This window comes from Lagopus muta, chromosome 16, assembly GCF_023343835.1.
Source record: "Lagopus muta isolate bLagMut1 chromosome 16, bLagMut1 primary, whole genome shotgun sequence".
Taxonomy (NCBI): Eukaryota; Metazoa; Chordata; class Aves; order Galliformes; family Phasianidae; genus Lagopus; species Lagopus muta.
In genome coordinates this window covers 11918240-11945786 of record NC_064448.1, presented here as the reverse complement: position 1 = coordinate 11945786, position 27547 = coordinate 11918240, and the positions used below count along the sequence as shown (strand labels likewise).

General features: G+C 39.3%; 2 protein-coding genes across 4 annotated transcripts in view; both read right to left on the bottom strand.

Annotated features, from left to right (window-relative positions):
- LOC125701421 (probable ATP-dependent RNA helicase DHX35) lies at nucleotides 1-27547 on the bottom strand. Of its 3 annotated transcripts, XM_048963466.1 has the most exons (23): nucleotides 27468-27547; nucleotides 25746-25879; nucleotides 25292-25384; nucleotides 24456-24533; nucleotides 22397-22501; nucleotides 21122-21183; nucleotides 20428-20497; nucleotides 19791-19850; nucleotides 19099-19211; nucleotides 17991-18087; nucleotides 16729-16887; nucleotides 15245-15455; nucleotides 13701-13825; nucleotides 12910-12964; nucleotides 9718-9813; nucleotides 9202-9296; nucleotides 8507-8584; nucleotides 7445-7574; nucleotides 6674-6755; nucleotides 6102-6173; nucleotides 4560-4698; nucleotides 3958-4058; nucleotides 1-1752 (listed from the first exon to the last, which is right to left on the bottom strand). In XM_048963466.1, the coding sequence occupies exons 1-22, from the start codon at nucleotides 27505-27507 to the stop codon at nucleotides 4005-4007; spliced, it is 2148 nt and encodes a 715-aa protein (XP_048819423.1). In that variant the 5' UTR covers nucleotides 27508-27547; the 3' UTR covers nucleotides 1-1752; nucleotides 3958-4004. The 3 variants fall into 3 exon arrangements, with proteins under 3 accessions (XP_048819423.1, XP_048819424.1, XP_048819426.1); XM_048963467.1 differs by lacking the exon at nucleotides 3958-4058 and having other exon boundaries at nucleotides 8-1752; XM_048963469.1 differs by lacking the exon at nucleotides 3958-4058 and having other exon boundaries at nucleotides 14-1752; nucleotides 4587-4698.
- Nucleotides 24198-27547, bottom strand: part of LOC125701432 (probable ATP-dependent RNA helicase DHX35) — a 40762-nt gene continuing 37412 nt past the window's right edge. The window contains exon 5 of the transcript XR_007380242.1: nucleotides 24198-24290. The gene's annotated coding sequence lies outside the window, so the exon portion shown is untranslated. The remainder of the gene's footprint in view (nucleotides 24291-27547) is intronic.

The following is a 27547-nucleotide window of genomic DNA, read 5'->3' as shown; positions in this document are numbered from 1 at the left end:
CTCTAGTCTTGCTGAAGTGAGGCACTCTCAAGCTTCCTTGATTCAATGCCTTTATTTTTCTTAAAAATATTTCCAGAGGACGGAGGGACACAGACGTTTTAAAAGTCTTCGTATTCAGTTCTTTCTCTGAGCCTTTAAGAGAAAAGAAAAATAACAAAAAACTGTAAATTGAATCTTTTTAGTAAGCGCCAACAGTGCTCTCAGCTCTGGTTGGGAGACAGTCCCTGCCCCAAAGAGCTTCCATTCTAAAAGAGAGTAATACAAAGGTGAGGCTCACAGTGAAAATGACAAAGAAGGTGATGTTGTTTGTAATGCTGCTGGTGCCATCCACGGGGACCAGTACATCTTTCTGTGCTGGCCATCATGGAGGCACTGCACACTGCACATGATGGAACATGCTTTCTGCAGTGGTTGGACAGGAGAACATAAAGAAAAATCCAGGAGAGTTTCCAAGGCAGTCCTGTAATAAAGGAGGCATTTCACTTTATGTAATTTGTGTCTATTTACATACTTCAGTCTCTTTTTTCTTAATTAAAAAAGATCATGGCTAACATGTCAAAAGCATTCATCAAATCAACTGCTTTACAAAAATAAAGTTTTTAGACATGTTTCTAAAATAAATATTGATAGAAAAAAATAAATATATGTATACATGCTGTCTTGTTGAAACACACTAAAATACAGCTCTTTACTGAAAAGTAGCCATGGAATCCCGATTAAAGAAGCAAATGTTCAGAGCATTCTTCTCTTACAGAAACACATGTGGTCCCAAGCAGCAAGGGACAAATTCTTCATTAGAAAAAATACAGAGGACTGTGGTTTTATACTTTCCTAAGAAGAATATTTTCATCTCTGCTGAACAAGAGGCCAAAACCAGTGCTCTCTGGTTTCCAAGCAATGAGAGGTTAACAGCTTTTCTTATCAAGGGAGAGAAAAAGAGTAAAGTCTCAGCAGTGAATTTGAGTAACTGTGAACATGTGTGATTTCCCCTGATTGAGGAAAAAAGCTAATCCTCTCAAAAAGGTTGAGCTACTCTCCCTCCCCTTCCCCAGACAAGGGCTCTCAAATATTACTGTATGGAATTGAGACGTTATACTTATTGAAAGACAGGGAGCAAGAGGCAGCTCAGCATCAGGCAAGAGACTTTTACTGCTTGGGAGCACAAGCTGCACCACTTTGCTATGGTCCAACATGAAAGCAATGTTTCCATGGCAGTCCCTTGCATTTCAAGGGTGGTTCATTGCCCTGAGCTACCTGCTGTCAGGAGTCAGCCTCAGTTTGGCTGGCAGTAGTCACAGTGCTCTAGGTAACAGGAGGCAGGGTACCCTATTCCCCACTCTCATAAGGCAGACATCACTCCAGGAAATCCATTTCCCTCTTGAAGGATTTTTTTTTTTATCTTTTCCTTTTTTTGTGGTCCTGCATGTCCTCTTTTTTTTTTTTTGTCTATCTATTTAAAAGGAGCAACATGCCTAGATTAACAACAGTGGTCAATTAGGCAAAGAATAAAATGTCTGCAATGCAAGCTCTACATAGGTTTATAGTGTACTGGTCATGCACAAATCCCTACAGGTCCTGGCAGGCATTTAACATTTAAGTTGATGTAAGATCACGTTGGCAATGAACTGGCTGCTGGGTGGACTGTAGCCAGCTCCAAATCACTGGTAGATTCAGCGTCTGCCATCACAAGGCTTAAGTCACATCAAATCAGTGGTCGTCTACTTTAGCCCTTTTGGCCTTCAAGGAGAGATGCTGCAAGGAGAGAGAAAAAACACTCAGCATGTGCACCACAATTACAAAAAAGTTCAACTGGAATGCTTCCACTCATTAATCCAAATTAAAACAAATGCAAACATGTCAGACCACCCTTCCCAAGCCCCTGCTTATCCTTGATACAGCTGAGATAAAGCCATGAAATCAAACAGCCTCCATGCATCCAAAAGTAACACCTTGGCTTGGTGTAAAATATCTTCAGGTACTTTGTATTAACTCCAAGCACAGCAACAACTCAGCACTTGATGCAGCTTGTCAACAGGTAAAAATGCACTGAGGGGTACATATGTTCCCAACACAGACACCAGGAACACGTGCATAAAGAACAAGATTTTAACAGATGCATTAAGGCTGCAGCTATAGTTTCATTGGACCTTGGAACCTACATGCTCTGAAAGAAAAAGGCACACAGCAACATGGAATGAAAACATGAAAATCATCTTCTTAAACCACTGCAGAAGTTGAAAAGAGACAGAATTGTCTAAAAACATAATCAAATTGTAGGAAAAAGTCTTGACAGAGAATCCTGTTCAGGTTCAATTGGTTTTGTTTTGTTTTGTTTTAAAACCTGATACAGGAATTCAAACGATCCTATTTCAGGGATACATCAGCAAAAGGATGCGTCCTTCAGAAGAAAAAGGGTCTGAATTACAGTACTTTAGCAGTGAACTGTTTATTCAAAAGTTACAAGTATAACTCCAGTTTCATTTCTGATTTTCAACACTTTTATCGATACACCTAAGCCTCCTGACTGATGAGGATAACTGGCTAAACCAAAAGAGGTGCTTTCCCTCAAAACTAGCTCTACCTCCAATAACTTTCATCTACTCTAGGATGAAAGTAATGCTTCTGCCCTGTTGCAAGCTAAGTACAACTGTATTGAATCAAAAAGGCTGCAAGCATGAGAATCAGCTTCTGAGGTGATCTTGTAGAATATCCACAACAGTCGCAGCACTGCCTTGCAAAAACTGAAGACAACTCTCCTCTTCCAAAAAGCAATTCCAGTTCTGCCTGAATGAGTCACCAAATCACATGTCCCAGCACCACCTATTTAAAGGAAAACCTCACACCACGCTGTAGCCCACGGAGAGGTTCTATGATAATAAGATGCTGTGTTACCTATGGGATGTTACAACATGTAAATATGTGAGTCAAAAGGCGAACTGTTCCAGTAGCAGATTTGATACAACAGGAACGCTGCCTCATCCTTCATCACCACACCTGCAGAATATATCTGCAGCTAAAGGCTCAAGGATGTATCCTGCAGTCATTACTACCTTTGTCAAAGGCATTAGAGTAAAAGGCAGAAAATATTCAAGTACTTTGTAAAGGTATTTATAGCTGGCAAACGAGTACACAACTGAGATGAATGATCAAAGCTCAGCATCTATTAAACAAAAAACCTCTCCCAGGTCAATTACATGAACACCAGTGTTCTTATATACTGTAGCCACATGCATACATTTTAAGATGCTCCATGCAGTACAGTGTTTTTCTTTTTTCCAAAAACCCCAGGAAGTGAAAGCAAGCAAGCATGAAATTCTTACAGAAGTCCAATAGTGAGACAGATCAAAATACAGATCAGAAACAGTATTTTTTGCAATATGGCTGCTCATATGCTAATAGATCTCTTGTTTTGCATCAGTCTGCTATTCAAGTGCCTGTTTCCCCTCAGCATTTTGGAAATAGTCCACTAATTCATAACATAAAGCTCAATAATTATTAATATCTCATGGGAAACTCACATGCAAGATCAGTTTGGTAATCTTGTCTGTATTTACTTACAATGCAGTATCTGCAGCTTCAGCATGACTAATATTTAGGTAGTATTTATTGCCAATCCAGATCTCTCAATTATCAGAAGGAATAAGACTAAACTGATGAGTTTGCATGGGACAGAGTTGATAAAGAACAGTAGAAAAAAAAAAAAAGATGGCAACTGTTAAAAGATGAAGTGAAGAACAGAATCACAGGGTGGTTAAAGTTGGAAGGGAGCTCTAGAGGCCATCTGGCCCAATCTCTGCTCAAGTAGTGACACCCAGAGAAGTGTGCCCACAACCAGGTAGCTTCTGAAGATCTCCAAGGAGACTTCATAGTGGGCACCTCTGCCAGTGCTCCATCGCCTGCACAGCAAACCAGTGCTTCCTGACATTCAGATGGAACTTCCTGTGATACAGTTTGTACCTGCTGCCTTTCATGCTGGCACTGGGGACAACCGAAAAGAGCCTCACTCAGTCCTCTTTCTGTCCTCCCTTCAGGTTTTTGTACACTTTTCTTTCTTCTTCCTCTAAGTATGTATACTGCACAACAGAACTTGCAATAAAGGTTGTACAAACAGCAGCTGTCCCTTACGTTTCATGCTTTTAACAGATCAGAGGTGACTTTTTGGAGTAGATAATCAAAAACAAAGGGCTTGGGATTTGCACAAACATTTGCAAATGATACAAAGACTCTTGTGAACGATTGTGCAAACTGTGACACTGTCAGTCACAGTGATGCTCACAGAAGAAACACCAAATATCCATATTTAAGTGCAGAACAGCTGAAGATTTCATCTTTTGGAGGGCTATGTTGTTCTGTAATTTCTCAGACACATCTGTTGGTTGGATAATAGGGCAAAAAGCTGCCATGCATCAATTTACTATTTTCTTTCTTTACAGTAAAATGCCTAAAATGAAAAAAAAAAAAAAAAGCCTACTTTTTTTCCTACTATTAAATAGATGAAAACAATAACAAAAAAATCACTGCAAAACTCAGATACAAAGCTGTTAACACAGCAGTGGTACCGTTTGGGCTTTATGCCGATTCCGTACCGTTCCTTGCTGGTAAAAATGAGGTGCCAGCTCCACGAGCCATGCAGATTCAATGGCAGTCACATCTCTCATGTAGTACTTGGCGGTCTGTATGACTTCGTTGTACACTACCCTAGGAGAAGGAAAAGAAAAACATGTTTGTGCTGTAAGGAGACAAGGGAGAGAGGTGATTAACACCATATTAAGGTACATGTACAAGCTGACACAGAATATTCACAGCATGATAAGAAAGTCTGTAGATTATGCAGTAAGCTCTTGCCTCTTTTTTCTGGGTTGTTCAGAGTACTCTTAATTAATTAACCACCATTAAAAACAACTTCACATACTATTAGGACAGACCACAAGGTATAAGAAGAGATAATGGGACTAAGGGGATTCAGCAAATCCCCTACAGCAAATACTTTGGAAGAGAATGTTAGTTATTCTGTGCTGTCATGAGAAAGGATGTCAAAGACACCAAAAGCCTGGGTCCACAACAAGCTGGGCTGAAGTTACAGCACGAACATCTCTCATGCAGACAGAAGAGATAATGATTAGAGCAAGAAATCAGCTTTAGCTGCTGCCAGGACATCCTCTGGAAGAGATTCAGAAACAGCCAGCTATATGGACTTAAACATCCATGCCCACAAGAACAGAAAGGACAACCTAACTCTGAAGACACCCTAGTGCAGGGAAAGTCTACCAAGGGAGTGCAAACCCACGCTCTGAACAGTTAGTCACCAAAGCCATAAGTCATTATCAGCCTCCTATACACAGTAAAGCTGCCACAAGGTTTGTGGTTTCTCATGAATTGGGATTTTGCTCTCAAAGCAAAGGAGTACAAACATTTCTTTTCTGCAAAACGGAGCAATACAACTAAAAACAAATCTAAGAAAAAGCAAGAAGAAAAAGAACAGATTTTATACACATCTGAAACAGATGGAGAACTGAAGCCCTCCATACAGGAGATGCTCCCAAGCAGTTGGAATTAGGGTTGCCAGGTAAGGTAACCCACAGGAATCGTACAGGATTCCATGAGAACAGTGTTCAGGCTGGCAGTGGCGATCCTATATGGCCTTGAAAGACAGCTCCAAGCAATAGTGCTGCCATCAACACCAAACAGGTGGTTTTCAGAGATTTTGACCATGAACTGCATGCACATGCCCTCTCCTAGGAAGTGGCAGCTGCTGGACAGTACATTTCTTTATTAGGTCTAATAAAGCCAATCCCAGCTCTATCTAGGTACAGAGACTGCTCACAGACCAAGCTATAGTACAAGACACCTATTAAAAAGGGTCAATTTGCTCTACAACCTCTCCAGGCTTTCTGATAGTTAGACATCACCATCTTTCTTTGATTTACTTGGATACTGCCTACCAAGTGTTGCAAAGGAAATACCATCTGAATTCTTCCTGTGGGAACCATGACTTTCTATGTTTATTCCTCCAATGATAAAGAAAGACAATCATAAAAATGTCTGGATGCCAGGAATGCCTTACAAAGATCACAAAGCAAGCACAAGTTGCTTTAACTTACCAGCGTGGAGGTTTCTCTGCATACAGTACTGAAGTAGGGTGGATATGAAGTTCATGGTCATCACGGATAGTCCTTAAAAAGATTTATTATTTAGAATTTGATTCCTTTCATCCCCAATAGGAATGTTAATAAAAGGCAACAGTGAAAGAATTGGAGCAAATTTTAAAGACTTCTATTTAATGAAGAAGCTTTCAGTTGAAACCAGGCTTAAATCCTGGTCAAAGAAACAACTGATAATGTAATGATCTACATGAAATGAAGAAGCAGTGTTTCAGAGTTTTATTCAGTTCACTGGAAGCAATAGAACAAATGCATGGTGCTTGCTTGCATTAACATAAATTAATTACTGTTAGTAACAGATTCCCCATTATCAATAACTTATCTGTATTTGACAAAGAAAAACATCACTGCAGTTTAAACATACAAACCTCCAAAGATGTAGTAAATCAATCACCACGTGTTCCTTAGTGCAAGCATCCAGAAGCACACTCATCTGTTGGCTGTGCTTAGATTTACCCAATCAAACAAGCTTTTCAACTAAGCAGGAGTTGTAATGAAACTACTTATATTACCTGTAAGCTCCAGTAGAGTGGAATTTAGCTGCGTTAGCAAAGAATCCAGAAACTATGCATCTTAGAACAGGATCTGGATCACCTGAAGAAAAGAATTTTTCTGTAAAATTAGTCAATGGAAAGGTAAAAATCCCTTCAGCATCATTTGATCATCTCAGACAACTTCTCACGCTGCGTCAAGCTCTGAGAGCAAATAAAGACGAGTCCTGCAATCTCTTGTAAAAAACAGAAGTTACTGAAGCCTCCAAGATAGATACAAAGTCCTTAGAGCAAACCTGTGTGACAGCTAAGCATTAAGGTCTGATTGTTCAGAGCTGCTAGAAATGAGTGCTGAAAACCAGTCATGGCATTCATGTCCACACAGCAGCTAGCAATCAGATCTCAATGTCTATATACCATTATGAATACAGCAGAAAACTGGCCTTTTGTAAAGGACAGAAGAAGAAGAAATGTTTCTTTGGAAGAAGAAATGAGGTGACGTTCTTATAACTTCTTTGTAAATTTGTCCTTTAAATCCAAGATCAAAGGTGATGATCTCTTATTGGAAACGTAACTAACGAAGGCTGGACTATGTGTTAATTGTAAAAAATACACTAATTTGCTCATTCACAGTCATTTTTAGGAAAAAAAATATATGGACTTAATTAATGTTATTTTTAGGCCATGAAAAAATACAAGAAAGGCAAGAAGCACACTGGCAATTTAGAGTCTACCCTCAAAACGTGCAAAAGAATTAAAAGAAAATGAAGGAAGAAAGAAGGAAACTTTCACCTTCACTGGACTTCTTTGGCACTTTAAAGCGTACAAGAAGCTTTTTGAGCTGCTCCCTTACAACAGAAGCTCTAACAAGTCCTTTGTAGTTCAGAAAGTGTTCCTGACACCACTGAGAGCTTTTGCTGTGCTGCAGAGTAAGGAGAAAGAAATTACCACGAAAAGCCACCAGTAAAACAACGATCAATCTCTTCTGGGTCACAATCTTATTAAGTTTTCTTTTGTCTTCCACAATGCTACTTATTGTCCTTTTTGCTGAAAATCTTCTTACACAGCAGCTATCAAGTGTAGGTAGCAACAGTAATTACAGAGCACGTTTCAAACAACCTCTAAATGGCAGACAAATGCATCATATCAAAAATGGGTCTGTTTTTAATCTCAAAATGTAAACAACATTTTCCTTATACTGTTTTCATTGGTCTCCTTCTCTAGAAGCCAATACTTCATTCAAGAATCTGCATTCAGCTGCTTTAAGAGATGTGCAGAATCAAAATCTGATGGGCAAAGTTTCATTTAGTGCCTGATTGCTTTGGGAATAGGAAGAGGAAAGTTTTCTTTTTAAATCCTAGAGTGGTTATATAGGTTCAACTCAAGACTTTAACAAACACGTTGTTATAGAAGTGCTCCATACCAGCAAAATAACGAGGCAGTGTTTTACGGAAAGATTGCTAGAGTTGGATGCAGTTTATCATCAGTACAACTCAAATATTTCTATAAAAAGTTGTAGAAACACAAATTTCAATCAAAATTTGAATACTTGTTTTTTTTATTAGACCCTTCCAAAAATCCCCATCTCTCTGAAAATACAGTTACATACAGATAAGAATCCTGGGCCATATCTGAACTACAGAATTTTGTTCCATGATCAAATGAACTACAGAAGATCTGTGGCAAAGTAAGGCCAGAGAATCTTTTAATGCAGAACTATCTCACAATAGACTTGGCAAGTCCTTGGCTTTGAGGGTTCTATATCCAGAAATTCCAGAACCAGAACAGGGGACACCCAGGTTCTTCACATTCCCACAAATCCACTCGTATTGACTTACACTTGTATTGACTTACTTTGACAAAGGCTTCATAAACATTAAGCATAGTGAGATGATCTCCTTCCTCCACAGCAAACTTTCTGTGTTGCCTGGCCTGGAGGAAGATAAATGCATTTTAAAAGCAGTCATGTTTAATGACCTCAGTATTAAACTGGTGTATTTCCTGGTGACTATCGGAATTCTTACCATAAAGAACAGTTCTTCAACATGACATCTACATTCTACCACACACATATATTGAGGTGGTGTTCTTAAACTTGAATTAGAAAAATGACCTGAAAATAAATCCCACAAAATCTAAGAGACACCCATTAAAATTAGGCTCCTGATATCTATCAAAAGCTCAGTATCACCTAATACTTTCTTTTCTGTTCTCTGAAAAAGAAGGAGAACTTGTGGAAGTTTGCTTAGTTGCTCGGCTTGTTTTTCTATTTCCCTCCCCCTTCTTTAACATCCTCTCATGCTGGCCAATATTGGTTTATAACCCTTCACATTTCTGCTCCTCAGAAGGAGTCAGCTCATACTAGCAAGGGACACATGGACTCCACCATTACTCAGTTTCCCCTTTTACCTAGAACCACTAGGTACAGTTCAAAGCTTTGCTTCATTCTCAAATGAATTTGCAATCTGTTGCACACACCAATAAAATACTTGATGGAAAACTAAAAATATAGAATGTACCAAAAAAAAAAAAAGTGTGACTGAACTTACAGCTTGAGATTTTTGATTCGGCGGGATCAAAAAGATGTTCTGAATCTGCATCATTGCAGCAATTGTTAAAATCTCCTGGGAGCAGCCAAAATTTCCTGAAAAGCAGGTGGAAAAATTCAGAAAAGGAAATCGTCTTCCATTCAACTTACCACCACACAGAATAGAATTATATATATATATATAATATAAAATATATTATATATTTTATATTACTATATATACTATATATATTTATAGTATAACAACACAAAATATCTAACTCAGATTTTTTTGCAAATATGAGTGAATGTTTTCATGGAAAATTAAGACAGTGTATTAATCTTAATTATTAATGTGTTAAATGTTGGTCACTATTAGAGAGGCCCATGAGTTTAATGGCTTTTCCTACTCAACACTATACCAAGACAAAACTTGCTGCAAGTTTAGCCTATATCTAACAGCATGCTACTATTGCTAGAGCAATATCCACTACTCATCACAAGACTATGAAGAAAATTTTGTTTTTTCCCCACCTACCTGATTCCAGAAGCATCTTTGCAAACATCGGATTCAGAGGAAACTCTGCTATTCTCATTCCCAGGGGCTCAGTTAAACGGCAGTGCATATCCAAACCTGCAGCACATTGATAAACGTATTGGTGATGCAGGTAAAAGTAGCACAGAAAGACTTCTTTAGAATTGTGAGCTAAAAATACAGCAAATACACCTAGGAACACTGTCAGTTTTCTGAGTTACATCTGTTTGGGTCATAGAGAGGTAATTTAATAGCATCTAGAGAAGCACAAATGATAAAGATTGCCTGCCTGGTGCATCAGCAACTGAGCTGCCAGCCATATTCCAGCTGTAGCCTTTTTACTGGAGCTGGAGTGGTACAGGATGAAGGCACAGCAGCTTGGTTTGCAGAGCATGAGAGAAACCACACAAGGACAAACCGATTGGAGCAGTGCAGCAGACACTGGAGCACTGCAGACTGTATAAATAACCATAACCAACCAGAGCACAGTGAGGAACCAACGGTGGCCCACACCATACATAAACATGCTATTTGTCAGACTGGGTGGTGGCAAAAAGCCACACAGAGAAAACCCAAACCACAAATGAAGTCAAAGGAGGACAGCACCAACAACTTACGTCAGCACACCTAACGCCACAGCTATCTCTCAAATGTTTACTTTCCTTTATTACTTGATAAGACCTTTAATGAACTTTTTATGTTTCACTTTTTATGTCACATACCACACCCCTATTCTAACACAAGATACTGCACCTAATGTAAAAAAGTTATCCTTGGAGACAGTTACAAAATGCATGCTGTGTATAGTGATGAAATAATATATTTAAACATGCAGTCAGAGAAACTGAAAAAATTAAGGTATGATTAGTTACCATTTGACCAAGGCTTAAGTGCTATCTTAGAACATGGAGCACCTAACTTAAAGAATTTCAAGAAACAAAACTGGGTTCTGAAGTGAGGAGGAGGAGAAATCATCATCTTTTTTAACTTTCTACAGGTATATTAAGCCATAGGCTATTGGCTTCTGCTGAATTCTGTGTCAGTGCAATTGTATATGGATATATACAGCTTGTGTGCAGATGTCTTTGTAGATGTAAGCCTGCATTTACAGGGAAGAGCTACAATGGACACAAGTTTGGAACAGCTTTACTGAAATTACCTTAGAAGCAACTGCTGTATATAGCTATGAAAGCTTAGATAAAGATATTAAAAGATTACTAGTGAGCATGCTTCAACACCTTGTCACTAAAAAGCTTCAAGTGCAATCACTAGTCAGTGATGGGTTAAGGGAGGAGGACATCCGATTTTAAACCCGGACAGCAACACAAAAACAAATCTTCAACAAAACACTGGCTCTGAAATGAAGCTATAAACAAAGTCACTTCTTGCCAGCTTATCTGTGCTCCTCTAAATTATGCTTAAAAATAATAAACTCCAGCTGACAACTCTGACTTTCAAATGGGCATCAAAGGAGAAGGCTGAGAAAAGGTCCTCCTGATGAAATCTGTTTGCGTCACTGCAAAAATAATCAGTCTGAGAACACTGATGTGTTTATTCAACAGAACTATCTCAGTCTGCACAAGTTGCTCCGCAGGGTCCTGACCCTAAACTGCACATTTACATGATATTACAATGCAAGTGTTGAAATAGAGGTTCATACTTGCATAAGAGAAATACAACCTTTACTGCACTTGCCAACTCCTGGGCAGCTTTATCTCTGGAAAAAAAAGAAATCTTCACAAAACTAGCAAAAACCTGAAACTTCAGCAAAAATCTCAGAGCTAACCTGTATCACAGGCACGCATGCATTCCTTCCTACCTCAAACACCAACATCAGAGCTTCTCTGTCTTGCTACAAAAGCTGGACAGCCAACAGAGTAACAGCTCCATGCTCTCCCGTGAAACTACCGTGAGCATAATGCTTATGCCAAAACAGCAGACAGCTGATCAGTGAGTCTACTGACCTTTCCTCTCAATTTCCCTAAGGTGGCTTTGGCTGCAAATCCATCCTTGCAACACGCTTCAGAGCCAGCACAAAGGTACTTGTTCCAGGCTGAAATGGCTGCCATTAACCCAGTGCCTCAGGTGGAACCCTGCTTTTCAAGATGCAATTGAACCAGCACAGAACAAAATCCCAGGCAACGAGCTACACAGCTCCACGAGAGTAAGAATCACACCAGCTGCCACAAATTATAACACAGCATTTGTAAGTGATGTAAAATATGGCCACAGACCACTGGAAGCTTCCAAAACTTACACAAACTCTTCTATACTACCTTTTTCCTCTTGGTTACATTATCACAGAATCATAGCCTTCAAAAAGCCTTCAACATCTTACCAATGAAAGGCTACAAAAACTAATAGGTGATCTCTGTTTTCTGAGCTATTGGGAAGCAGACTTTGCTAGATCTTGATTCCAGTCTTTGGTGACTTTCTGCTCTCAGACTCAAGTATCAGACTGTACTTACAATGCACAGCAGAGTCAAGATCAGATAATGAAAGGAACACGTTAACAGAAAAACTGAAAATGCTTTCTGTGCTTCTTGAAGTCCAATCAAGGAAGAAATAAAGCAACAGTTATATTGAATATGATAAATTCTGAATTATTAAAATTAGTCTGACCACAAGAGATGTCACACCTTTACTCCCAACTTGTTTTATTCTTGTTTATACTTGAACTTTCCATCACTGGTATAGTAACACAAAATGAAAGACTGAATATCCAACAACCTATCCAAATGCATGTGAATTTAGTGTCTTACGTACTGGTCTAATTAGTGACCTACCTCCTTTTATAACTTTGTAACTTTGTTCTTAAAGAACTGGAGAAACACAAGATCTGCCTGAACAAATCAAGTCAACACTGTCATCAGCTCAGAATCCTGTTCCTAGCAATGGCAAATACTTGATTCCTCTCACGAAAGCACAAGTTAATGCACAGAAGGATGGCAGTAAAATCTGCTTTTGCATAATCAAAACAGATACACTCTAGTTTATACGCTATGCAGTTTTCTAGATCCTCCCAGAAAGTCATTTCCTTTGCTTTTCCTTTGCTTACCTGTGTGAAGTAACCACTGAACAAAAGAAAGGAAATTCTGAGGAGGCTGAAGTACGTTAAAAAAAAAACAACAAAAAGCTTCAATTGAACAACTCCCTTAAGAAAACTGTAGGTAAAACGAAGTATAATATTCTCACCTCCTAAAGCATACAGTAATTCTAAAGCTTGTACCATAGACTGTGCAGGAGGTGGCTGTGGAAAACAAAAACACGGATTGTTTAAAGTTCTCATCATAAAACCTAAAAGTTTTCACAGAAGTTCCTAGATCTTCTTCACAAAATCATTCTAATGATCTTTCCGCACATACAAAATGAAAAGAGTTCTCAGAATCTTCCTGTCAACCTTTCATTGACCACCAGTGCTGCAAGTCAGAGCCATCTCAACAGGTTCAGGATCATCACTATGACTCTCTCAAGATCCTATCAGTACACAGAATTAGGCCAAGCTCTCTTTATTCAAAGGCAATTATGACATCAATTACTTCTCAACTTTCTCTTCTATCTTCTCTTTACATAAGGGTAGCTAGAAACTTTAGAGAAACCTAATAACTGCTATTGCTCTTTTTAACAAGGTGGACAAACACAGGTTTAGTTCTGTAGATTCTTCCCCCCCAAATTCAGTGCAAATCAAAATCAAATTAGCTATAGTTTCACAGAATCCTAAGGACTTTTTCTTTCCAAACTGCTCTCAACTGCTCCACACTTGTAACAGCAAACTCTAGAATACAACAGCTGTTGTTTCTGTTGTCACATATTACTTGCACTAGCTGATTCCCAGGAGGATACTCTGCCACCTGATAGTGGTCAGTGAGGTGTAATTCCCAAATTAGCAAAGCAATAGTTACTGGTTCAGTGGGTTACCAACAAGTCACCCAGTGATCACTGTTGGCATTAAAGGAAGATGACATGCTTCATTGCATAGGACTCACCGAAAGGAAGGGGAACCTGAGCACGTTGTCAATTCCCAGAGCCTTCAGCTGCAAGATGACAGGTGCAAGGTTGCTGCGCTGCATCTCAGGAACAGTGGACTTGGGCAACTTCTCAAAGTCTTCCTCTGTTACAGGAAAGCAAAGATATTTGGGATCGGGTTTCAGCTCTTCCTGTGTGCAAGTCACCACGATAAAACTACCCTTTTCAATTTGAAACTATTGACTATGAACACTTCATAGGTGTTAAAAGAACTCTTTCTCAAAATGACATTATTTTAATGATTGTATTTTCAGTCACTTTAATGTGAAAATTCTATGTTTATCACACATGTACTTGACCCACATTTTAACTTGAAATATAAATTCTTCACAGAAATCTGGAAATACTTTTTCTTCCAATAGTTTGATATTTTTAAATCAGAAAATTCTCTAAAACACCAATTTGAAAAATGCTGCAGATCATTTTGGGGGAAGGTGCTTTATTTTACTTCATTTTCAAAGGGTGCAAGACCACACTTCTGAAAGACAACTAGGAAAAAAAGATTTTTTTTAAATTCACAGTGTATCAGCAATTGCTCCCAAAGCAGCCAAAGACCTGTCCCTGTGAAACACAAGCACATCTCACACAGATGAGTTTTCACTCTGTCACCCAAACCCAATGACAAATTGTTAACCTCCATGATCTAGTAAGCATTTCCCTTAGTCTGCAGGCTCTTATAGTCCATGGAAAGGTCTGTTAAATTTAAAGCAAGAGCAATTGCATTCACTCTTGAATCTTTAGTATAAACACACAGATTTAGGGAACAAAGCATGTCTGTCTTTAACGTAGCAACTGCTGGCAAGCACATACACTTTTCAAAGTGATTTGCTTGATATCTCTAAGTCACAAAGCTTGATAACATCAGATGGAACCTGAGGCACACATATGCAACTGCAGTGCTCAGCTGTAAGGCCTTTCCTATTCAACAGCTGAGAAAAGAGGCAGTTGGATTGCAGCATTCTGAGCACTGCCGAGTGGCTGACAGATTCATTTGTAACAGTTATTTTTGTACACTGCCAGCTTCAATATTTCAAGGCAGCATTTGAGATTGGCACCTATTGCTATGAAGACCACATCAGGACGTTTTCCTCTGTCATCTTACAGACGTCTGCAATCCTTTGTCAGACGCACGGTTAGCAGATACTTCAGTCACAGAAGAGTGTGGCACAGGTGGCTGCTGTTCAGTGATGCGAATCTTTAAAAATCAAACTCACTGAAAGGCAGAATTCTGTGCAGAGCTGCCACTCTCAAAGTTGTATCAACACTGCAAGTTGGCAATTAGTGAAACTTCCCTGCTAAGCTCATAGTTCTGTTTCATAAAAGGATCCCATTTCTGGTGCTTAGCAGGTATGAACAAAGCACTTCTAAATAAGCCAGAGGAGTAACTATCTCTTGCTGAAAGAAGATGCAGTTTTGTTCTCCTTACACCAATGCTAAAGCCACTGTAAAACAAAACGTAAGTCATGTCAGCAAGCTCACCTTCCCAACACACGCCATTACTGACCTGTATAGAGCCTGTAACACTTCCCAGAGCGGTTCCGGCCTGCACGTCCTGCTCTCTGGTTAGCTGAAGCCTTGGACACTGGTACCACCACAAGGCATTCAATGGCTGTTTTGGGATTATAGGCTCGAAGCTTCACAAAACCACAATCGATTACATACGCAATGCCATGGATGGTGATAGAAGTCTCAGCAACATTGGTGGCTACTATCACCTGCAGATATGGACACAGCCATGACACTGTGAACCCTGCAATCTCAACTGTGCTGGCACTAGCATCAGTGCACCAGGGCTCACATACAAGATACTTAAAAGATCCCAGATACGACAGTTCCAGTAAATGCACTCTGGAGTACAAAAGGATACAGTAAAAGCAGCAGAAATAGTCCTCAACTTGATGTAACTATTTTTTACAGTTTCACAATCTATTTCTTATTCAGGTTTATCTCCTCTTCATAAACGCAGAAGAACTTGGTGTGTTTGCAAAGAAAAACGTTATCTAACTGTAAACCAAATGTTCTTAATTAGTGAACTAAAATATTGAATTTATGCTTCTCAGTTATACTGAACTTGTAACACAGGAGCAGGGCAGGAGACGGGGGAGGACAGAGCTGATTAATTGTCCACGTTTAGTATTCCTGCTCTTGTATACTTATATATGAGTCCTAGAATATTAAAAAAGAATTGCTGCCAAGTGACAGAGGGAAATTTAATCCTTATTTCACATGAAAATAAAGAAGTAAATCTCAGCAGTTAATCCTCCTGAAGAGAAAAGAAGTATTTATCTGTCAACAATCTCCAGCATGAGATGAACAACTTTACCCATTAGACTCCAGCAGGCACAAGAAGTATAACAACTCACTCCATGTAATTGTCAGTTTATCTCAGCCCCAACACAAGCTCTGCTCAAGTAGAAAGCACTAATCATGACCAATTAGATGACAGTTCTTTGATGTTAAACATCTAAACAAGGCTTCCAGAAGTCAAAACAAAGCTTTTTTTTTTTTTTAAACTCAAGTCAAGCAAGGTTTAACTTCTTTCTCACATGCAAATTTACCCACTCTGTCCTTAATTTTTCTTTCTTGGTACTGAACAGCTTAGTCTAGGTACCTTGTCCACAAAAAGGAATGATAACAGGTGAAAGCAGACTTCAGAGTGTAACAAGCTACATCTGGACATAAGCAAAAGCTGCAAATGGACAAAGATAAATACGTGAGGTATGTAAAAAGACTCCCAAAGATTGAGAAGCTGAGGTAGAAAGGAGAATTGGAACTAACATATCTTGCACTGATAGATGATCAAAAGGGAAGGCAGAGAAAATGCTCTGGGCTCACAGTGTGAAAGATGACAGGCACTATTAGGAGATGCAAAAAGTTTTGCTCTGTAGGAGCTCACAACAGTCTCACAATGTGAACATTCTTTGCATTAAGCTGCAAAGCACAGGCAGCCTTCTGGATGGCAGAGATTACATTAAATTAAAACTTTACCTTCCTGACACTGCGAGAAACTCTCTCAAATACTTTCATCTGATCAGGAGAAGGCAGCCCAGCATACATGGGGAGAACACGGAGGTGCTTTTTCATTCCAGTGCGAGAAAGGGCCCGAGCCTGTTCTATAAGCATAGAAACTACAGTCTCCACTTCCTCCTAGAAGCACAGCAAGATGAAAGAGCGTGAGAGAGCTTTCACTTACAAATATCCTACAGATATCACCTCTATGAGACCTGCACCAAAATAATCCAAACACAATTTTAATTTTTCAAAATCTAGAACCATCTGACCAGGTCCCTCAATTTTGCAATATTCTTATATTAATTACTACTTATATTAATGTTGCTATTTATATTAATTACAACGGTTGTTGTTCAAGACAGTGTCCCACCACAAATATATGAGAAAAATCATGAAAGATGTGCTGAACAAAGTTCAGTAATAAAGAAAAAGACCCATTTTCCTCTGCATCTCTCAATGTGTGAGATCAAAATGAGGGGCTGATCTGTTCTGACTGTGCTGTAGGCCTCGGTCTAGAATGACATAGTAACAGCATTAACACCTATTGCTCAACTTTGTGTTTCATCTCAGAGATCAGCTGTGGCTCTCAAAACACAACAACAAAAAAAGAATAAGGTTTAGATATATTCTCTTCAATTCTCTCTTTCAAAGTCAAATCAATTATAAGCATGAAGAATTTCTTATAGAAACATGCAGGATGCTAGTGAGGCCATTCAAGGTAGTCTGTTCTGCTCTGTGGAATTGTAAGCTATCTCTAATTTACTCTTCCAGGCTCCAAAAGTAAGCTAACTGATACATAGCAGAAAAATACACTTGTTTTTTTTTTTAATCTAATCATATAGCAATTTGTTTCTCCTGTCAAAGACTTCAGATTTTAAGACTATTATATGTAAAATTCCATTTGCACTAATTATTAATATGACTCACTGTCAAACTGAGAACTTTGTAGGTGTGACTATCACTAAAAAGCACACTGTTCATGTATTAACAAGGCCAAGCCACACAGTATTAAATGAGAAAAGCCATCCTTATCAGCTGTGATAAATTCAGCTCTGATAAATTCAGACCATTGCATCAGTACATTTTCTGGAAGTCCTTGGGACCAGTCTAATTCTGCTCTCATTGACAGAAAGGTTCATCATCTTAATGACAGTGAAGAAAGGAAAGCAGGAATCTGAAAAGGCTTCACAAAGTCAACAGTACAACACTGTCGAGCAAAAAAGTACTGTTGTCTATACCTGGCCAGTCAAAAATGCCAGTATATCACCATCATTCTCCATCTGGTGAATTTTCATTGCAGTTTCCACAGTTGATTTTATATAATCAGGAACAGGACTGTGGAGAGAGAACACAGAGTATTGTTACTTAGGGTAGTATGGTTAGGTTGTGGTTGGACTCGATGATCTTTAAGGTCTTTTCCAACCTGAGCAATTCTATGATTCTATGATTTTGTATCTATTTGCTTTTTAAAAGATAATAAAAATTTAAAAAACAGCAACTCATTTTTTTCCTTGACACTGCTTTGAGTTTAAAAAGTCATTCTGCACATGTTCTGCTGCTATAAGCAACATCCCTCCACTTCAAGAGCTTTTTTAACGTCATTTTCTCAAGCAAATATTCTAAAGCGCATACTTCAAATATAACTCATGACCATGTGTCTGCTCTAAGAAGAAAAATGTAATTTTGAGGTTTTACACATGCTATTTTATTTTTTCCATATGATTCATGTACCAATCATTAGAAACATTTCCCAGCACATGCAAGGGTAGCATCTCCCAATGGGAAGTGACACAAGTAGAACATGATTTTCATTTGTACAAATGTGAGTTCACATGCACACATTTGAAAGTTCTTCTGAGAACTCTGTTCTAATGTTTTCCATTTATGAAACTGCCTTTAAAATCCTCAGCTCCCTCACAGAAAAGCAGAGTAGAAATTGGAAGGAACTTTCAAAGATCATCCAGACCAACTGCAAAAGAACAAATCACTTGCAGAATGGAGACCACTAAAAACTAAAGCTGAGGAGGTTTTTGACAGGCTCTATGCATCCATTTCAAAATAAACTCGGGTGAAAAAAAGTTCCTTTAATTTGTCTATAGCTTACGATGTTTCATCACCTTTGTACTTAAATGCATTCCTGCTGCTCACAGAAGTGGAAAATTCATTCAATTTTGTATCTATACTTATGCCCTTAGTTTCTTGGTACCAAAACTATGAAAGCATTTTGAAAGAATGGCTATGTTTGCCAAACTGAACGTTACACCTTATTATAACTGATCTGGTACGTTATGGCACCACAAGTTAGACATTCTTAATCACCGCCGAAAAGATCAAACAGAAACACACCTCTGTATGTAAAAGATGTCAACTGGAAACGTCCTCCCCTCCACAGTAAGGATCACACTGGTATCTTTGCTGGGGTCACTGGTATCGTTTTGGTTGAAGAAATCCTTGAATTTCTCCATTAAAATAAAGACAAATACTTTCAGTTTGAAACTTCAAAGAATTGAGGGGGAAAACTAACGACATCAAGAAGTCAAATTATTATTACTTGAATATAGCTTCCATAAATTTGAGTCTTTTGATAAAGTTCTACTTTAAAAAACTTAAAAGTTGGATTTTGCTGCCTCAGATTCAGGCAATGAGCACCTCCAGGGATGGGGCACCCACAGCTCTGCGCCTCCTGCGCCAGTCTCACCACCCTCTTAGTAAAGGATTTCCTCCTCACATCTTCCCTAAACCTCCCCTCTTTTCATTTAAAACTGGTCCCCTTGTTCCATCATTATCTGCCCATGTGAAAAGTTAGCCTCCCTCCTCATTATAAGCACCCTTTAACTACTAGAAGGCTGGAATGACGTTTCCCCAGGGACTTCTCCAGTCTGAACAAGCCCAGCTCCCTCAGCCAGTCTTTGTAGGAGAGGTGTTCCTCTCTTCTTCAGCACTCAAACAAGAGCAGCACAGAGGACAAGCTCCACATGAACACAAGTGGAGCTGCCACTTAGGGTCACTTCATTTTAAACCAAATTTGGGAGATATACCTCTGCATCCAAGGTGGCTGAAGCCACAATCAGTCGAAGATCTCCACGCTTCTTTTGAATCTAGGATCAAAAAGACAAAGAACATCTAGAGTAAAGACTGTCTTCAGAGCTATAAGGCTAGACCCAAGTTTCAGAACAGCCAGATTACCAGTGACTTCTCTATAAAAATAGTTTGTGATCAAGACAGCTGATGAACTGCAGCACCTGTATTGCCCTGTGACCATATCAACCTGAGAAATGCATGTGGAGCTTTTTATATTTAAGGCTAAGAAAGAATTGAGGGTATTCGAAAGGAAATCATAGTTTACTCTCAATTTCTGGTGGAAGTCAGATCACTGATGGCTTTGAAGTCAGCAACTCCCTGCAAGGTCACTTCTCATACTCATCTTCAGTTGAACAAAGACTGTCTTTTTCCTTATGTAATACAAAGATAAAATTCAGCCTCGGGGAGGGAAACAGAGGGTCCCAAGTGTCAGATGTGTAAAGTAAACAGCTGATACATACAGTGAGCTGTGGGATAAATGAAGAACTAGAAATCTCCCTCTCTCAAATGAGTTTACTAACAAAACATCAGGAGCAGAAGTTTAGTAAAGATGACGACAGCAGAAAATCTTGCAGACCACATCAAAAAAATAACCTTTTTTAGTAATCCAATGGCAATATCTGTATAAAGAGTCCTTTCATGGGCTTCATCCAGCATGAGAACACTGCAAATAAAGCAGAAAGATAAGATATATAAATGGATTGAATGATGCTAGAATCGGTATCTTCCTATGTTAAATATCAGTGTTTAAATTTGTTACTGAATTATTGCTTACATTCATTTAGAAAACCACTGAGATAAAACAAAAAACAAAAAAACAACAACAAAAAACCAAAACCATAGAAGCAAACAAGAGAGAAAAGGTAGATAACAACCAACAAGCATGCAGTACAAGCAGAGCTTTCTTTATTCAGGTTGTTTTGGAAAGGGATGGAATAACCAAGGTTTATTATTTGCATACTGCAAATGTTTTCTATATATCAGAATAAAGCCTGCTCATTGTTGATTGTTTAAATTAATTAAAAAAAGTTTAAAACTAGCAGATGAAACAGTTCAGACTCCACAAGGCCCATTTATGTTATACTAAAAAATCACAGCACCAAATCCTGCTGGGTTTGGCACTGCAGCTATCAATTTTCTAACAAGTTTCAAACATACGAAGGTCAGAATTCGGAATAATTTTCACATTTTTTAACTTTAACTTCTACTAATCATACCTCAGCCTAAAAAAAACCCCAGTTGTTTACCAAGATGCACTTGAGCAAACGTTCAGCCCACGTTTCCTTACCTGTATCTTGTTAACAGAGGATCAGCCATCATCTCCCTTACCAGCATACCATCGGTTAGGAACTAAAAGTGAACGCAAAGAAAAATGGTAAAAAGTCAAACAAACAAAAAAACCAAACAGCAAAGCCTAGGAGGTAATCCTAATTACATGTGTCATTTATTTACTTGAATCATTTTCTATGCTTTTGCCTAAATTTTTACTCGTTTTTCATTTTCTAATGATCTTTGAAGTTGTTCTATTTCCAGCTATGGAAGCTAAGTACAATTCTGAGTGCTATCCTGGAGATAAGCAGAGAAACTGGTACTTTTCATATTGGTTTTTGAGAATTAGTTGTTCTTCACTGAAAATCACACAGACTGGCAGCACTGGGATGTGGTAATAGAAGCTTCTTCACACTTGTCTTAACATGACTGAATTTCTCTACAAGTAACATTCTCTGTATCAGTATAGCTTAGATTCTCTCAAGGTACTACTTAAGATCTCTCTCACATCTCACCAGAACACAAGACTTAACATTACAACTAATTCAATGTTTTAACTTAGTAATTTTTTTTATTTCTAGCCAGTAGAAACCCACCAGCTTTAATTAGCCCTCAGAGTATGACCTGGGACTATAAATTTAATCAGCAAGAACTGATTTTCAAGATAAAAATCCCAAAGTTTCCAACCTCAAACAACGAATCGGACTCCAAAACATCTCTATTTCTTTCAGTTCTAAAGTGTTATTAGTCTCAAAAAAAAAAAAAAAAAGTAAATTGTTTCATTCATCATCATTCCAATCCCAACATAACTAAAGCAAACCCTTGTCTGTCCACAATACAAACAACATTAATATCATTCATAGGGCTAAAGAAGAGCTGCAAAGCTTGCTATTAAATCCACATCAAATTACTCTCAGCCTGCCCATCTTCTGTTTTCTCTGCACTTCAATCAAAATCTGTTTTTGGGGTGGTGAGGATACTTCAGCTTTGATTCACTGCAGGCTTTCACAATGACTTTGAGTCAGATGGGGTCACATCAGCGCTGTACCAACAGCTGGCAGCAACTAACTTGAAAATCTGCTTTAATTTTACAACAGTGGCTGTCAGAATAGCACAGTGAAACATCCTAGTTCTAGATAGCCACAACCACCTCAATACACTCCTAGGGTATCCATCTGGAAAACCAAAAAGCTATCTACTCTCCATACCGGGCATCACAACTTTCCCACTGATTTTGCAAAAGTGCTGTAGGAGTTTCAGCTAACCTTCCCAGAATGACCACACACTATTTCACCTTAATTCTTGTAGCCTGTGGATCCGTGCAGTCATCAAAACGAATGCAATATCCAACTTCATGACCCAACACTGCACCCCTTTCATCAGCAACTCGGCCTGCAACCTGACAACAGAGATTCATGTCAACAAAAAGCAGCTAATAGCAAAATTCCTCATTGCACCATTGTTTTGTCCGTAGAAAGTCAGCATCAAAACAGAAACAAAGCTACTGCTTCTGAAGTATGACTTGATCTTAAATACAAAATTCTGTTTCATGTCGTAGTGCGTGCTGAACGTGCAAGTGGTAAATAAACCTTGAAGATGCTTCAGCATAACTTAATCTGCTTCACACTTCTTCAGACAGGTTTTGAAGTAATTTTCTGTGAAAAGTTCTGTCAGACCTACAAAGGTTGTCCTTCAACCAGTCACAAAGCTGGGGAAAGACCACACGTCAGTAACTGAGAAAGTACAGTTTCAGAACACAGCTGGCATGCAATAAGGAGGAGTACACACACGTAGCATGCAGAAGAAGTTATTTGTTAAGCTGGTATGCCCCTGAATTTACTCAGACTTTGACTTTTTTTCTTGTTATCTAATGATGCTAGTCTCCTTCTCATAACACAGAAATTTCAATGTAGAAAACAGAAAACTGGCAAATAATTCAAAGCAGAACAATTTTTGGAAGACAAATGCCCTGGATCAGTTTTAAGCCAATGGCTGAAATCCTGATTTACTACTCTACAGAATATTAGGTACTGGCAGGCTATGGTTTCAGCAAACTACAACACAATTAAAAAGCTACAGTCAGAATAAAACCCCAGAACACACACATTAGTTCTATTAGAATAACAGCAGTAAGCTTTTCCAGTCATTCAAATGACAGCCTAAACCATACGGACATTTATCACTTTCAGGCAAACGTTCAGAGTAACTGTCAGCCTGGGTAATGCAAGCAGAACTTCAGGTATTTCTTAACTAAGCAACCTTGGCCAACTACTGCTCTTCACTTGGGACAACCTCCACATTATACCTGAGAAAGTAGGTAGGACATTAATTAAAATTAAAAAGTCTATTTCAGCTCAAGACAAAGCAATAAATCATCATCTCTCACCTCCCAGCAATAGTTATGTGATGCAGGCAGTTTCATTCTCAAAGAAAAATCCTCCTGTGACCACACACTAAGACCTAGCTGAGTAATCCTATTTTAGACTTAAAAGCAGTATGTTAAGACATCAAGGGAAAAGAGAAACACATCTGTTGTGAGAGAGAAATCATTGCAGCATACGCAGCATCTCCTGTAGAACTGCTCAATGTCAACTGAATGTTCTTTGAAGGGAAGAAGGAAGGACACTGCAGGCAAACTGCCCAAAGCACATGCTGCAGATCACTGCTACAGGCTGTTTCTTTAATGACAGTGGATGTAGTAAAAGAACACTGGGTGAGGTGAACCTTTAAAGTGGACAACTGCTCAATCTACAACACTTTTACCAGAAGCGTGCACTGACACACTGCAGGTACAGTTAAACATCATTAATTTAAAAAACAAACCGAAACAGGCAAAATGAGGATTACAAAAAGGCACCTCAATTTACTGTAAGAAGAGGAACTGGCAGCAGAAAAGCTTCAGCCCACCTCTTCAGTGCTTGGTGGCAATTATGAAAACAAGCAGCACTGGCTGCTTTCTGTGCATATTATTAACACAGAGTGCAAGTTGTTGTCCTCAGCATCCCTCCTCCCTCTCCTAGTACACCTAACTTACAATATGTGCTCCTAGGCATATCAATTAAATGCAAAGATGATAAAATTGGTTTCTTCTTTTCCCCCACCCTCTTACCAGGGGAAACTGTAAAAAAAAAAAAAAAAAGTTCAAGAAAATTAGGCATGAATTGCTAGAAGGAAAAGAAGTATACAACCTACTCCACTGGCCACGTTCAGCATGCAGTATCAGAAATTCTGGAGGGAAGGTAAGCATTCATTCAGGAGTTGAGTTGCCATTCCTGTTATTCAGCAAAAACCACTAATAAATGGAGAGTTATAATGATAATTAAGTGGGAAAATCTGGACATGGAGAAACTCACTGAAACAGCAGCAACTCGACGAGGCTGTGTCACCCCAACCACTCTTCCTTCAGCTGTCCAGCCAGCTTCTGCTAGGTACTGCAAACAAATATTTAGGGAAAGAAGGCGTTGTGATTAAGAGGTGCTAGCTCTCCACACTGCTTGGTTCAGACACAAGCTTATGCATGATCTCCAGAAGACCAGTTACTTTTTGTGCATTATTTGTCTCACCATTAAAGACAATTTAGGTTTCTGTAATTGTTTTTAATTAAGAAAAATATAGTATGATAACTACTTCTAAGAACATCAACTGTCAGAAGGTATGCTAAAAGCAGTTGTTTGAGTCTCAAGTATTAATGTGAATTGCTTCATTTTTTATTTTCTTTCCTTCATTTTATAACCACTTTGAAGACAAGCAGCACAAGTCAAGTGCTCACACTGAAACAGGTGGCTTTCATCATTAGCTTGCAGTCATTTAAGTTAAAATCAAGAATCGTTTATAAAAAACTTGCAGGAAACCCACACTTCCTTTCCTTCTCAAAATTGTGTTTTCAACAAAATTTTAAACTTAATTCTGATAAAGTTATAAAAGCCTTCACTTTAGCAGAGTAATTCTTTGTATCAGCATAAATGTAGGGTGTGTTCCTTTCCAGGAGTGAAAGAAGGCTTTCTGTCTCAGATACGCCAGTTCCTGCTATCAAACATGAAGCTTTACTTTTCTCTCCTTTTGGTCATGCACACACACACAACACTGGCAAATTCCATTCTTACAGCATAGCTCTGGGATGCTGGTTTAATATTTCATGCAAAATCCTCTGAGGGAATACCAGATTTTACCAAGCTGAACACACACTTACCTGTGGAATTTGCGTTGACTTCCCACATCCTGTTTCTCCAACAATCACCAGAGTCTGATAGCTCTCCACTAGATAAAGTATGTGATTTCTTAGCTGAAAGACATAACATTTAGGCACCAAAACCAGATTTGAACAAAAAAAGAAAGCTAACATTAGTGTTTACCTAAGCAAAGTCATTTTACAGAGAATGTACTGTCAAAAGTTAAGAGAATCTTTCAAATCTACAAAGATTATGCATACAAAATACAGTAACTAAATTAAACCTACAAAGCCCATAAAACTGTTGGCAACAGCTGTCAATGAGAACGATCAGTTTCAGCAAATAAAGAGAATGAGATCACATAACTGTGCTATGTTGTAAAGGGTTTCCATACTGCTTTCTCAAATACAGACAAAACCACAAAAGCCAGGCACCATCTAACTGATTTAATATCCCCAGAAAGAACTCTTGTACCTTAAAAACGGGCAGCTTTTGTCTTTGTTGTTCAATAGACAGAGAAGCATAAGGATTATAGATGACTGTTACACCACTGCTCTCTGCAGGGCTCTGCCTCTCCTCCGAGACGCTGACGCCAGGACCTTCTGTGCCTACATGACAGCAGTTAACTTTTACAACACAACCAAAGTCAAGATGCTCCTCGCAAGGAGGAATTGCATGCATCCTAGCATATATCAAGAGACCGATTTTTCTAGAAAATTAATCAAAAATATTCCATACCTGTAAACAAGCAAAAATTGTGTCAAATCAAACGTCTTTCTCCTGCTATTAAAAACCTAACATGAATACATACTAATATGAATTTTTAAAGGAAGATAAAGGAGAAAAAAAGCACATGGGAAAAATAAACAGCAAGTCTTAGGACTGTTATTCTTCCATGCAGCAGTTCCGATATAGCTTCAATATCAATCTCAGAAATAAGGCCACGAGTTTCAAGCCAGCCAGCCATGTAACAGGACTCCTTTGGACTAACATGAACCACAAAACTGCAGCCTTGCCTACTGATGAGATACACCACTGCAGCTCTACATTTACCTCAGTATCTGAAATTTGATTTGTTTCTGCTGCTGTGTTAAAATAAAAAAAAACTAGGGACAACTAAAAATTCCAAATAATGCAGACAAACCAAAAGCAAAAACTCATCTCAACAAAGGAACGTATTGTCTTCAGCTGCAAATTCAACTGGAAAAATCTGAGAGCAAAGGGGTTTCTCCTGTTTTGTAGGACTTGCTCATTTGGGGTTTTTCCCATTGTTTCTGCTGTTTAAATCAACTCACCCCAAGTCAAAACTGCTAAGTAAGTTTCACAGCATACCGAATCAGTTTTAACAGCAATTAGCACTGACTCTGATAACTATCCACTTCCAGAATGGGTAAGGTAAGAAACAGGAAGATCCAGGAGCCCACTGCCACTCAGAACATAGAATTATTTGAGATGAAAGGGACCTAAAAGGTCATTTATGCCAATTCTCCTGCAATGAGCAAGGACACCACAGCTCCATCAAGTGCTCACAGCCCCATCCAGCCTGACCTTGAATGTCTCCAGGGATGGGGCATCCACCACTTCTCTACACATCCCACATCAGTGCTTCATCACCCTTAGCATAAATAACTTCTTCCTTATATGCAACCTAAATCTCCCCTCCTGTAGTTTGAAAGCTTGCCTTTGCCCTAACGCAACAGATGCTGCTGAAGTCTGCCCCCATCTAACAGCCCACAGAAACACCCCTCAGCCCCCTCTCGTCATGCCTGACCTGCTCCAGCCGCCCTCGTGTTCCACTCTCCGATCTCATTCACGGCCCTTGCCGATCGCGCTGCTTTAAGCCCACGTCTGCGTGATGCCGGGAGCCCCCCAAGCTCCCGACGCAACCTCAGGAGCGCTGCAGGGCTGCTCTCTTCCCCCAGTTCTCTCTCAGCGTAGCCCCCGCCACTCCCCAGCTACAAGGGCACACGGTGTCCGCTGGCCGCAGAGCGCCCCCGGCACCGAGCAGCGCTCACAGAGGCCTCCCCTCCCGCACCGCCGCCGGCTGAGGGGCAGAGCGCTCCTCCGGCAGCGCAGCCCGTGCGGTTCCCCGCCACCACCGGGGCCAGAAGCGCTTTAGCTCACGGAAGAAAGGATAAAAAAAGGGAAAGAAGGAAGGCGCAAGCCTCCCCTACCACACAGACGCGCCGCCCTCACCCGGCTTCCAAAACTTCACCGGTCCCACGGGCGCCGCCATCTTGGGGTGAGAAGGTAACCGGAAGCGGAAGTGTAGAGCC

Bases quoted from the DNA above. Each gene is read 5' to 3' on its own strand.
- LOC125701421 (XM_048963466.1), bottom strand. From the start codon at position 27,507: ATGGCGGCGCCCGTGGGACCGGTGAAGTTTTGGAAGCCGG. The intron at 16,888-17,990 runs GTATAGACAACA...CTGTGCTTCTAG, and splicing joins TGGCATTTTTGACTGGCCAG to GAGGAAGTGGAGACTGTAGT. The intron at 8,585-9,201 runs GTAAGTTCAGTC...ATCTTCCTCCAG, and splicing joins CGAATCAAAAATCTCAAGCT to GCCAGGCAACACAGAAAGTT.